Genomic DNA, 13,868 nt, shown 5'->3' with positions numbered 1-13,868 from the left:
CTAATTAGAAGTCATTCTCCCACAATGCCCTATTATGCAATACATATGAGCCACACTAGCAATTCAATCAAAGCCTCCACATAGCGAAAAGAGAAGGAGCTCTAACTGGTACTTTAATAAGCAGTGAGCAGATTCTTTTTACCACCCTGCTTTACAAGTAGACTCACAAAAACTGGGGCTGCAGTACTGATAATCTACTAATTGGTTAGGTTGAGAGTCCCTGCAGTAGAATGATTAGACTGGCTTCCCCCCAAAATGATTGTAACCAGTAAGCTTTACTCATCTCTATGTTTGGGCAGGTGGGCTGTTTGTGTGGCAAATGAGCTAGAAAGAAAACTACCAGGTCTCACTCAATTTACCAAACGATGTTGACTGGTCACCTAGTGGCAATCCTTTCCATCACAGCCCGCTTCAACACTTTAGAAAACCCAGATGTGCTACCATAAACCATGCCTATTTACAATGAAGTCATTGGACAGTATGCAATTCAAAATGTATGCTTTGAACCAGGAACTATTGCTCAAAAGACTTTGCCACCTTGAGCAAATGTCCATATCATGGTGGAGTTGCACTTGCAAGTCAGGGTCTCACCCTTTAGGGTCCATTCTGTCTCCTACAGTAACTCAACTGCCATGTTAAACCACTGGTTGCTGGGGATTTGGAGCATGGCGTTGCAAGTACTAAGCACTAATCTGTCCATGTCAACAGGATCAGAAGCTGAGAAAATGCTGTTGGCCCTGAAGCAGTGATGGGCTTGTTGGAAACCAACCAACTGAGAGTGAATCCTTCTAACACAGAGGTGTTGTGGGTAGGTGGTTCCTGTGTTCAGGAATCAGGTGGATGACCCGATCTAGAATGGGTTGCACTGTCCCTGAAGGAAGAGGTTCCTAGTACTCCAGGATTTCAGCCTGCCACAGAAGTCCCAATTGCCTTCTACAGCTAGGAGTGTTTGTACTACAGCTGTTGCTGGGCTGGCATACCCTGGCCTCAGTTGTCCATCATAATGACCTCCTGGGGCATTCTATGACCATCTCAGCTGTGACGTCTGGAAGATTTGGTCCCTGCCTTGCAGGCCTTTTTCCACCTGGCCCAAAGTGGGCTTCATGGCCAGATTGGGATCTGAATTTGAGAACCCTCAGCCTTCGTCTGACACAAACCACTACACCACAGTGACTTGTGGTAGCTAAGAAGAGAGAGTCAACCAATGACAGTCATAAGTGTAGTTTTGGCTGTAGGAAACCAAATTTATGGAACTGAAGATGGCAGACTATATTCCCCAAGTTGGTGAGCCTCATATGACAATGAGAATTTGAGCCTTATAGTGTCATTGGCCAGTCCTGTGGAGCACCTTGCCAACAAAGATTCAGTGGCCACCTTCTGTGCCAACTCTGAAACACCTGCTGAAAACTTTTCTATTCCACCAGGCTTATGCAGGCATTTAAGAGTACATCCCTCATCATGGTCTATTGTTGTTTGTTTTTTTTTCATTTCTTTTTGCTTTTAACTAGTTTTTAAACTTATAATATATCATATCCCACCACAATATAAACTGTGTAAACTGCTGGTGTATTTTTATGATACAGCGGTATATACTTTTTTGTAAATAAGGCTTTTCTCCATCCTGTTCACTGATTACCAAAGCTATGCAAAGAAGTGCTGATTCAAACAAGCCATGATATTTTTAATCCTTTCAAGTCATTGTACGGCAGCCTTTAATTATTAGTAAGTAGGTGCACTCTTCACAGTAAGATGCCAGCAACCATTAAGGCTGCACACAGCTTTGCCCTAGTTCTCAAACTCAGGAAGAAATCCTGCCAGCTGGCCATTCCTGCAGAATGAAATCATATCTCTCTCACACAGATTTCATACTAACTTCCTCACATTTGCCTTAAGTCATGCAGAGCAGGTGTGCTTTGTCTCTCCATTCCCAGCATGAGCCAACAATAGGAGTTACCCAACTTCATTGACAGGATGCAGCTTGTTAAGTCAAATCTCTTAAGACTAACAAATCTTCACAAAGAACAGGCCTCTCTAAATGTCTGCAGCGAGAGTGCTTGAGCCTACGTTTTACTGCCGGTGCCCTTCCTATATGCGAACTTCAGCAGACCTTTTCTGAAGGGCTATAAAACAAAGGATGTGACCGTACGTACCAGGTAGAGGTACAGGAGTAGAGAAATGAGCTCACAGAATTAAGGGAAACAGGTGTGCGTAAACAATGTAAGTGTAAAGGAAATAAGCAAGTGTAGTTTCACCCTCTAAAAAGAAAAAGAAAAAACGGGGAGGGATATTAAGATCAGGGGAGGAAAAAGTTACCAGATTTAGAGGGAGCATCTGCCACTAGTTGCTACTAGTCGTTGGGCCTGCAGCATTACTACTTCTGTGCTTGTGATTGCAACATCCTTCAGCTGTCCAGTACATACTGTTCCCTGCCTCCTGCTAAAATATCTGGCCCCAAAGCCACAGTGGGAAGGGCGTGCAGGAAACTGCCATTGTGAACACAGAAGTGGGTAACGCTGCAAGTGCTGTGATTTCTGGTAACAACACAGCTTGTAAAAATAATCTGGTTCCAGATCCAGCCATCTTGACAGTGCTCTTGGATGAAACCGCTTTGGTCATGGTCTAGCCAACACACAACACCACATGTGGCAGAAATTTTATGATCCTGCCACATGAACTGGAGCCAACCTAATGAGAAGCACACTATTTATATGCATCTCTTGCGACCCAATACACAGCAGTTTGTTGTGACCAGAATATCCAAACAAAACCTTAAGGACTGGTTAGACACACAGCCCTCTGCTTACTGGGGCTATTCCTAAGGAATGCAAGAATGACAGGACAAAGATACAGGACAAACAGAAAACTAATGTGTGCAGAAGGTCTACAGAGTCAGGCATAAACAAGGATAAATTTGCTTCTTGCTTTTGTCAGCAACAAGGTCTACGTGAAATGAACAGATCAGCAAAACTACCCAAAGATTTGCTTTATCAGTTGCGAGCCAGCTTTAAAACAAAATGTTAAATAACCAAGAGGTTGTCTACTCTTATTTTTCCAAGATGGCTCCAAAACTGCTGGCACAGAATGCACACTTTGGTTATCTGAGCCATCTTGCCTGCAGCTATGAGGAGGAAGAAGCAGTGCATGATTTGGTGAAAGTTTGGCTGAAACACCATTTTCCATACCTTGTTACTTGGGGAGAACACATCCACTGACATTTACTTGCTATTATGCCAGACTCTTAGTCCAGAGCATGAGTACAGCATTATAAATCATAAGAACTTAAGGCCACCTCTGTTGGATCAGACAATCTAGTCCTGCACCCTGTTCTCAAAGTGGCCAACCAGAAACCTATTGGAAGTCCATCATTCAGATATGATCATTCACAGCTTCCTATTCATAAAATGTATGCTACAACCATGTTTATACTCCGCATGCCACATATATATATTAGACCACATTTCTTATTAAAAGGGGGAGAAAAAAACCTAAAATTTTCACCTCCTCTGCTTATTTCTGGAGGAATTGAAGGTGCCATCATATTGGTGTCCATTGGCTGTGAACCATCCTGTGTCATCTGATCTTCTGGAGGCAGATAAGCAGGAGGGGGAGTATCAGCTAAATGGGAAAAATACAGGACAGATAATTTAATTTCTCTTTGTACATTAGTAGAAAGCGCTAAGACAGGTCAAGCAACAATGTCCACCTATTTATGATAACCCAATAAAACTCTTCATTCCTGTGTCTCAAGTGAGACTTGCTAGACAAAACTAAACTCTTATAAACAAGGCTAACAACAGAAGCCATTATTTTCTCATCAAGGAATAATAGTTTAGAATTTCTTTTTTAGGGAACTAGGCTTTGAAGCAGATAAAGGTAAAGCTATTCTACATGAGATAAGCGATCTTGAGGAGGTTTGTTTTTTTAATGTATGTTTATCAGAGCTAGTGATTTTAGACCCATATTCTCATGCTGGAAGGGCAACCCCCCTCTTTTAAAGATGCGCAGAAATGCAGGCTAGTTTTTTTAAAAATGCATTTGATCAACTGGAATGACAGAGGAGGGACAGAACTGAGGACCAGGCTTTCCTTCCTCCACATCTAGCACAGAAACCAAATGGCAGGAGAATGGAGTGATCTGTCCTTCCTCCACCAGCCCACTCACCTGCATGGAATTACTGGTGCCCTGTGGCTTTCAGGTGAGCTGTTAATGCATGAGCACTTATCAAAACAAAGCATTTCAATTAGGAGATGAACTAAGTAACATTTAAGTTTACTAGCAAACAGGGGCTGCAATCCAGTACATAGCAAGATTTACACTCATGTGCTGTTGACATCAGTGCTGCTAAGCCCAGTTTATTGCTGGGTAGCCAGCCAGAATCCTTAGGTTTAAGCTGTCACCAGCTATACAGTTGATTGCTAACCAGGAGTAGTTTGAATACTTCTTCTCTCCATCCATGTTTGTGTGTTCCTACATTGGTTTAATTTTTTAGAAGCTTAAACACAACTGAAGAATTCTTTAGTATCTTTTTACAACCCAAAACACACAGGAGAGATTTGGAAGAACTAACGAACAGTGAGAAAACGCTATTTCTGTGCAACATTTAAAAGAGCAAACTTCATGCTACTCTTTGTCTACTTGCCCTTTTGAGACACTGCAAACTTGTGTCATAAGATACTTCTACTAATGAAGTTGAACCTCCTCCTTGAACCAATGTGAAGTGTGGGTTTTGTTTTATTTTTAATGGGCAATTGCCTTCCCCTGGTCATTTGGATTTGATCTTCTAGCACCAATCTGGAATCCTAGTTGAACAAAGCACCTCACTGCTTTGACTTCTAATCTAGAGGGAAAGCAGCTCCCCTCATTTTTTTTACCAGATTTGTAACTAACTTCAAGGTTGTGCTACATCATGTTCTACAAATGAAGTTCTAGCTAGTGAAGAACTCTATGGGTCCAATTTCCAGTGACCAATTCTCTAGCAGCGCATAATGCTCTCACGGTCAGCTAAGACAAATCTTTTAATGCTATCTTTATGTGGTAATTCATTAAAGTCCTTGGATGCTCCCTAGTTTCAAAAACTTTTCTTTGCAGACTAGGTAAAGCCAGAGAGACATTACGCAACACCTATTCACAGTTTCCGAGAGCTGACAGGTGAAAGTTTAACACATCCAAAGGTTCAGTGGGCAAAATTTGCAGCTATTGTCCCAATTGCAGTGATCATAAAATTATGGTTTTTGACAAAAAGTATGTACAGTCATACCTTGGTTCTTGAACGGCTTAGTTGTCGAACAAATCGGCTCCCGAACACAGCAAACCCGGAAGTTAAGTGTTCTGGTTTTTGAACGTTTTTCGGAAGCTAAACATCTGCTGTGGCTTCCACTTGAGTGCAGGAAGCTCCTGCAGCCAATCGGAAGCTGCGCCTTGGTTTTCCAATGGTTTCGGGAGTCAAATGGACTTCCGGAACAGATTAAGTTCAAGAACCAAGGTCCCACTGTAGTTTTAATTGCCATAAAGAATCCTTTAAAGGTAAAGGGACCCCTGACCATTAGGTCCAGTCGTGTCCGACTCTGGGGTTGCAGTGCTCATCTCGCTTTACTGGCCGAGGGAGCTGGTGTACAGCTTCCAGGTCATGTGGCCAGCCTGACTAAGCCGCTTCTAGTGAACCAGAGCAGCACACGGAAACGCTGTTTACCTTCCCACCAGAGCGGTACCTATTTATCTACTTGCACTTTGACGTGCTTTCGAACTGCTAGGTTGGCAGGAGCAGGGACCGAGCAACGGGAGCTCAGACCCATTGCAGAGATTCAAACTGTCAACCTTCTGATCGGCAAGTCCTAGGCTTTGTGATTTAACCCACAGCGCCACCCGTGTCCCTGTAAAGAAACCTTTAAAAACATGCAAATGTTTGCATTTTCATTGGTTGCCATGAGATACTGACCCAAGCAGAACATGTGTCCCAACCATGCCCTTAACACTGAGAACTTCCAACCAAGGCCTCTTGGAGCAAGCTTACCTGGCATCTGGAAAGGACTTCCTGGGTCCGAGCTGGCAGGTGAGTGAGGATAGGTGCCACTGCTGCTTCCCGGGGAGTTTGGGTAGCTGCTGTTGGGCGAGTGAGGAAACGGATGGCTATTGGGCTGTTGGAAAGAGTCTGGGAAAGTAGCATTGTGTGGCATGTGTGGCTCGTTTTGTGGCACGCGGAATTGAGCCAGGAGGCTGTGCTGTGGGTTGTATTCACTGTGTCTCGGAACAAGCACTGGAGGAAGAACTGGAAAGTGTGGGGGGGGGGGGGGAGAGAAAGACCGAAAAATTAGTTCAAGACCACACTTACAGAACAAAGGCAAACTCTTCCATGGATGCAACCATTGCATGTAGGGTATTCACATTCTAGGAACAAACAGGTCCCAGTAAGGCCACTTCATTGGATCCTGTCATTGCATAACTTAAATTCATACAGTGTCACAGTGACTGCCAGGGTCCCAGAGTTGTAAACTCGGTTTTCACAGTAGCTAGTAACAAGATAATCAAAGGATTTTGCTGCGTTTTTATTTACAAAACACGGAGCAGTGTTTTGTATATTTAATGCCAACATTTGAAACTTTTAGTGCATTTTGCTGGCTTGCTAACCACTTAATGGTTTGTAAGCCAAAACCTTGTTAACTAGGAAATTCTTCTGAAGACAATGATAGCACTACATAGGCTATGGACAGAGAACTTAAAGAGACAACAGCTGAAAGTTTATTTTTAGTATAAGCTATGCGCTAAAAGGTTAATACTGAAATGCGACGGTTTCCTACAGTTGCCAACTAGATATCTATGGGAAACTCACAGGCAGAACATGATGACAAAAAAACTCTCTCCCATTGTTGCTCCCTAGCAACTAGTATTAAGCAGCAGGCTCCCGAGGATCCTGAAAGTCATGTTATACAGTGGTACCTCGGGTTAAGAACTTGATTCGTTCTGGAGTTCTGTTCTCAACCTGAGGTTCCACTGCAGCTAATGGGGCCTCCTGCTGCCGCCGTGCGATTTCTGTTCTCATCCTGAAGCAAAGTTCCTAACCCGAGGTACTACTTATGGGTTAGCGGAGTCTGTAACCTGAAGCATATGTAACCTGAAGCGTATGTAACCTGAGGTACTACTGTATATAGGTGGAGTATGCATCTGCTTCAGAGAGAATCCAAATCCAGAACCAAATAGGCAACTTTGGAAGGATTTGGGCCTTGTCTGATACAAAATGGGCCTTCTCCAAAGTAGTCTGAATTGGGCTGCTCCCAAAGCTTTAGACCCAACTTAGGAAGAAGTCAGACACCAGACAGTTGAACATGGATTGTACACAGTATACTAAGCATGGTCACACTAAAAATGGTATTGGAAGGATTGGTTTTTTTGTTTTTTTTCCTAATGATCCTGAGGTAATTCACCCTTGTCACATCTGCCGCAAACTGAGTCAATATTTTCAGTGAGCTATCCACCATGACCCTAAGATCCCTTTTCTGGTCAATCTCCATGAGCTCAGATGCCCTCAGTATATACACAAAGTTAGGATTCTCCCAGCACACCCACCATATGACTATATTTACATTAAGCTGCCTTTTCTCTTTTATTTGTTAAACTTTTACCCAGTCTGTCCAGTGCATTTGCATTAAACAGACTCTTGCAATGCATTTGTACTTGGCATTTTACAACAATTAAAAAAGTAAAAGCACATTCCCATAAAAGAGAATAGCACAAAACTCAGAAATGGGCTGGGAGAGTCAGAACATTCTCAAATGAGGCTTCAGCATATGAAATTCACCTGCCCAGCTAGATATACAGTTGCCAGAACAGGGAAGTTTTAACACGTGAGCAATGAAATGTGTAAGAGGGGGTAAAATAGATCTTGCTGGGCAAGGTATTCCACAATCTGGATGCAGCCACTGAGAAGGCTCTCCATACATCTTCCTCAACTATGAATGGGACTCAGATGGGCCTCTCTAATCCATCTTGGGTCCAGATCCAGGTATCATGGCACAAAGCCATTTATTGTTTTAACTGTCATCACCGGTACTTAAAATTATGTGAAGGAAATAATTTTGCAACAAACGCAGGTATTACAGAATCTGTGTGGTATGGTATCTTTGGTGACATCCTTGCAATTAGATTCTGGACCAGCTGAAAGTTTCTGAAGTCTCAAGGCAATTTCATGCAGAGGACATTACAGTAATCCAACCTGGATGCAACCAAGGCATGCGTTACTGTGGCTGGGTCCGATCTTTTCTGGAACAGATGCAGATAGTGCACCAACCTAAGCTGGGCAAAGGCATCCTTGCCCAAGGTCACTACCCCATTGAGACACAATTTCTAGACAAACAACCTGCCTTCTCTGAATCTTCTGTCACCTGGCTTCCTGTGAACTCCCTGCATCTTCAGCAACAGCACTATTTGGACACCTAGATGCAGAGCCTGATGTAGGAGTGCCCCCAAATGACGAAGCCCATTTTTCAAGTCTTATCCAGAACAAGCCAAATCCATATTCCAAGAGTCCATCTCTCTAACCGCGATCACCTCTGTCTTTTCTGAATTTTGCTTCAAGTTATTTCCCTTCATTCAGCCCATTACTGCCTATGGGCACCAGGTCAGGACATTAACAGTTCCCCTGGTATCTGTTGAAAATGTTGCATCTTCTCCTGGGTTCCTGCAAGGAGACTGAGCCTAGAATAACTCATGCCTTGATTACCACAACAAGCCACATCTTTCCTCTCCTCTCTCACACATTTAAACAAAGGCATATGAAACACTAAGTTTTTTTGGGGGGGGGGGCTTGTTTTGCATTTCGAGAATAGCTGGAAAGAGAATCTTCAAAGTGCTTTTAGCAATCTAAAAGTGGATACACTAGTCATTTTCTCCAAGGTTCCAGAGACACTGGATTTTCCATGCAAACGACAGACAAAGGGCAGAGGGGAAAAGAAAGTGTTGCTTTTGGTACGGCGTTTCCTTAACAGCTCATGGAAACCATGTCGCTAATTTAAGACTCTCCCACATTGCGAAAGTATGTGAAAGCTGCCTATCGTGAGATTTCCCTTAATAAAAACACAATTTGCAAAACACAAGCACCGTGAAGTGTGCTCTCAGAAGCAGAGATGTGGGACCCAAGAACTAATTTAGGTCCCAGAAATGGCAAGAGGCTTCAGTCTGAACCTGCTGTAACAGAAGACAAACATTCATACTTCAACCTATACACATCACTTTTAGTGCAGCTAGTAGTGAGTTAGTGGACCCCCCTGGTGGGATACAAATGCTAGCAATTGAGCTGGGAAGAGTTGCCTGTCCCAGACTCTGAGAAGGATTCTATACCTTTTCAGACACCTTTAAAAAAGCAGCAGGTCGACTTGAGTGTGGCTTCTCCCATTTCTGCGCTAGGAAATCTTCCCACCAGTGCCATCAGTAAAAGCACAGGAGCTTCCCAGTGACCCGGGTCCCCCAAATTAACATCCTTGAGCAAGAGGGCAAAACCCCAAGAGGTTCAGATGAAAAACCTGCCTGTAGTTGGATTGGGATAAGCACGCTTAGCTTGATCAAGTTGGACACCTCCACTGTACAAAATAAATTGCTAAAATTCGACACAGCAGGAAAGGAAGCTGATCTCAGAAGTAGCTGCCAGCCCAGAGGAAGAGGCATAATCGAAGAGACAGCTTGAGACTTTGGCTATGTTGAGCCAAGCACACCTGTTGCTGCAAAGTAACCAAGAGGCACTGATCTGTTATTTGGAGAGGTTGCAAGATACTGGAGGATACAGCTGTAGAGCGTTATCACTTTCCTTTCTTGAAATGAAAAAGGAACTGATTTACAAGGAGAGCAGTTGCGTTCTGGTACTCTCCCTAGAGCAACTCTGTCGTCAGGAATGTCTGCTTTGTTCACCTAGTGATGGTTACTAACTAAAAGTTTGTGTTGCTGCACAGCAGTGTTGCCAAGCACAATAGATGTAGCCCACCTTGTCCCTACTCTCTTTCCCTCTTCTGCACTTCTGAAAGGCCTTCTTGAAAGGTGAATGTCATAGTACAGGTGATAACCACAGCGTGCATCCAATCACATTAGGCCATGGGTCAGCAAACCAAGGTCCGCGGGCCGAATCTAGATCCAGCCCGCAGACAGTCCGGGAATTGCGTGCGGATCACCAGTGCATGTGTTCTTTACCTCTCCCTCACGTGGCGGCAGCGCCTCCTCCCTCCCTCCCTCCTCCTGGCTTCTCCCCGCCCTGCTTAGAGGAGGAAGGGGGCTGGGCTTTGTTGGTGCCAGCAGCAGCAGCGCTCGAGTGGCCGCCATTTTAAGCAGCCTCTCTCCAGAGCCTTTTCGCGCGCCGCTCATCATCCTGCCGCCGCCAGCCCCTGCCGCTTGCAAGACACAGGCAAGCAGCCACCGGGGCTCATGGTGCTCTTGCATCATTTATTTTTTTCAAAATATAGTCAGGCCCCCCACAAGATCTGAGGGACAGTGGACCGGCCCCTTGCTGAAAAATTTTGCTGACCCCTGCATTAGGCCATAACTGTTCACATCTACACTAAAAGCATGATTATGTCTGCATGTTACGTAGCAGGCAAAGGAGACAAGCCTACCAATGAGAAACTAGCCGGTTGCATAGTTGAGATCAAATTTGCTGCAGCCTACGTTTCAAGACAACACTATACAGTATTAACATTAGGTCTTCCAAAACTATATAGCTTGGAGTAGTTGCAGTTCAGGATGCTATCTGAACAATCAGAATGAATTTCAGGAACCAAAATGCTTTTTCTGTGCAGCCTGAGCAGGAGCAGTGAACAACATTATAGTTAATGGTTGTAGTTTGTCTTCACTTACTCCACCCCGCTGCCCTGCTCACAGCTGCGAAGAATACTCATACTCTTACGTTATGAATGGTCAGTGTAACCATTAAGAGAAAGAGGTAGGAATAGGCCAAAATATATGTGGACTGTCCCTGGATAAAGTGACTTTTCTTCATTAAGTTCTCATAGTAGTTCACCTAGCGAAAGGTTGTCATCCAAACTAGCCAGATGTTTAACTGATAATCATTCAGTCCATCATTTGAAAAAATAAGACATAGGAGCCACCTTGCCCCAAAAATGGCAACCAGACATTCCGTTTTGGCGACTGTAACGTTGGTTTAAGGAGTTTCTAGCACTGTGTATCATTCCATCAACTGATGTAAAAAACCCCAAAAAATCACCCCTAAATGAATCCCACTAAAATGGCTGGGACTGGTCATCAGGGGAATGTGACTGGGGGAAGAGGGGAGCCAGGCTAGCAAGCATGCCCCTCCTTTTCGCCCCCACATGGTAATAAATCACATGAGGACTGGATGCCTGGGTATGTTCTTAGTCATGGAAACCATGGAGCCACTGCTGACTCATGAATTCCACTGGCATCCACTTAAAGACACCAAGTTCAGTATCGAAGCTCATCACTATTCCAGAAGATGATTTCAAGCATTTTAGAGGGATTCATCCAGGGCATCACATCACAAAATGTAAATATACTTTTGGTTTACATTGTACACCTCAAGACCTAACTTTTAATGACAATACTCCACATTATATTTGCTTGTGTGCTGGCTAAAACTTGCATACATTACAAGAAGTTGGTTCAGGGAATATTTTAACAGGTTATCCCAGCACCTAAGAGTTTTACGAAAGGCTTGTTGAGACGGTTGCTGCTAACCAAGTGTGTGTATTTAAAATAAATGTGTATGCTTGTGTGCCTTAAAAAAACCACACCAAACCACTCATTTCACTATCTACGAAGGAGATACCAGCACGGATACTTAAGGTTGGCCTACTTGTGGCTCTCTAGATGTCACTGAACTGCAACTCCCTTCATCCATGACCACTGGCTATGTTGGCTGAAGTGATGGGAGTTGGAGACCAACAGCAACTGGAGGAAAGTTTAGGGAAGGCCGTTTTAGTAATATAATAAAACTACACATCAGACAGTGTCTCTTAAGGGGAGCCTTAATATCCTCCCCTCTTACTATAGAGTGGGCCAAGGCCCAAGAACAACAAAAACTGAGGTCAAGACAAATTATTCATCCCAGAGGCTCTTTACAAGGAAAGTTTACAAGGAAACCAGAAGCCAGTTCTGTCTTCAATGTTTTAAAGCACATACCAGCCAAGTGTTCCAAAATGTCCAAGTTTACAGAACACATTGGATTTCACACACACACACACACCATCACTACTAGCTATTTACCCAGGAAATTGGACTCTCTTGGAAGCGAAGGTGCGATATAAATGTAATATTAATAATATTTTTTAAAAGTAAAACCACTCTTTGCTCAGGTGTGACAAGGCATCCTCCAATTTAGGAAGGAAGAATTAGCATGGCAGATACATATACCAAGAAGATTGCCAGTTTTTCTTTGTTCTGCTTGAAACTTACTGCCTTCCACCACCTGCCTAAACTACATGCAGAGGGGTTCCAAGCTTACACCTCAATGTTTAAGAACTTAACCTACAGATTTATCCATGTGGTAGAATTATTGAAAAAAACTCTGCTGCCAGTGGGAGAGGGAGGAAACGATTCGCAACCCTACTTCCTGGACAGATAACAAGGTAAGAGAAACTACAGCTCTTAATCTGTGGTTATATCCAATTAAAATGAATTTCAGCACATTAACAAATTAGCTAAATTGCTTGTTCTTTCTTCCTTTTGCAATTTAATCCTAAGGTCAAAAGAGTGCATTTGAGTCTTCCAAATATGACTAGAGCACACCTACGTTAGTCATTTAAATTGTTAACTTGAAAATGCAGATACAAGAGAAGCCCAGCCTGGGAGGAGTAGACTGTGTTAAGTGTAATTACTTGGAAGTTTGTTGTACTGAGACATACAATATTTAGGACCTGTAAAAGGAAAGAATTAATTCGAAGGCGAAAGGTAGTCACTGAAGGACTGCTACCTTCCCATTACAAAACAAAAGACTTCACAAAACAGTTTCCAAGACCAGAATACACATCCTTACAGTTTCAGAAGGAGACAAACATGACCCCTTATTACATTAGATTCAAAAGCATGTTTAAATATTTACCAAAAATCAGCTAGTTAGACTTAGCATAGTCTTTCAAACTACAACACTTTTGTGTACACAGCCCATGGCTTTGTATAGTCCGTTATAGCTAGCTGTTACAGACATGCCTGCGCAAGGCACTTCTTTCCGACAATTGTGCTGGAGTGTTTGCCAGATGACGACAAGCTTCCCCTATCACTTCTTCCTCCTCCCGTCTCTACATATATGCAGCAATCTTAACCAGGAAGCATGCTGACAAAGCTTGGATTCTCCAAGCTTTGAATTGCCAGTTTTAAGTTACTCCTGCCCTTCAGATGCAGTTAGAAGTCTCAGCTTTCCAAATGGCATATCACTTTTCACACTGTTCACCCCTCCCCCCCCCCACAAAATATCTATAGTACAGATTTCTGGAGCTCAAGTATGCAAATTGGGATACTTGGAATAATTGGGATACTCCCTGCAACTTTTATCCATAGCAATCTCTCCCCCTCCTCCAGTTTAAAGAGAACCAGTTCTGGTCTATCAAAGTAATTTGCTGAACAAAAATTGCACTAACTTTCCAAATCTGCTTATGGAAAATAGATTTACTGTGCAACCATTTACCTATCTGCTACACAGCCTCAAAACAGTGCACAACTATGGAATCAGTTCTGCCCCTCTCATAATCTCTTATAAAAACACCAGGTGTACTAAAATCTAGTGTGGAACTAGGGAAAGATTTATTCAGTTCTAGCAATGGCAATAGATCTACTATTTTCATGAGCTTTTGAGCAGCTTTCCCCAGTGTGGGACAGACAACTTGAGGCTGGCTTCCAACAAGATCTCTGCCTAAGAAACT

The 13,868-nt window shown here is 43.3% G+C and overlaps 1 protein-coding gene across 2 annotated transcripts in view; it reads right to left on the bottom strand.

Moving 5' to 3' along the window:
- SMAD1 (SMAD family member 1) overlaps positions 1-13,868 on the bottom strand; it is a 35,673-nt gene that overhangs the window by 4,885 nt on the left and 16,920 nt on the right. Inside the window, exons 3-4 of one of the 2 annotated variants that reach the window (XM_083457430.1) lie at positions 6,011-6,265; positions 3,499-3,615 (exon numbers count right to left, since the gene is read on the bottom strand). In XM_083457430.1, the coding sequence (XP_083313556.1) occupies positions 3,499-3,615; positions 6,011-6,265 (372 nt within the window). The remainder of the gene's footprint in view (positions 1-3,498; positions 3,616-6,010; positions 6,266-13,868) is intronic. The other variant, XM_083457431.1, reaches the window with a different exon arrangement.

The sequence above is a fragment of the Podarcis tiliguerta genome, assembly GCF_965153285.1.
Source record: "Podarcis tiliguerta genome assembly, chromosome: 9".
Taxonomy (NCBI): Eukaryota; Metazoa; Chordata; class Lepidosauria; order Squamata; family Lacertidae; genus Podarcis; species Podarcis tiliguerta.
Note: the sequence above shows the minus strand (reverse complement) of the source record. Positions and strands in the feature narration are given on the sequence as shown.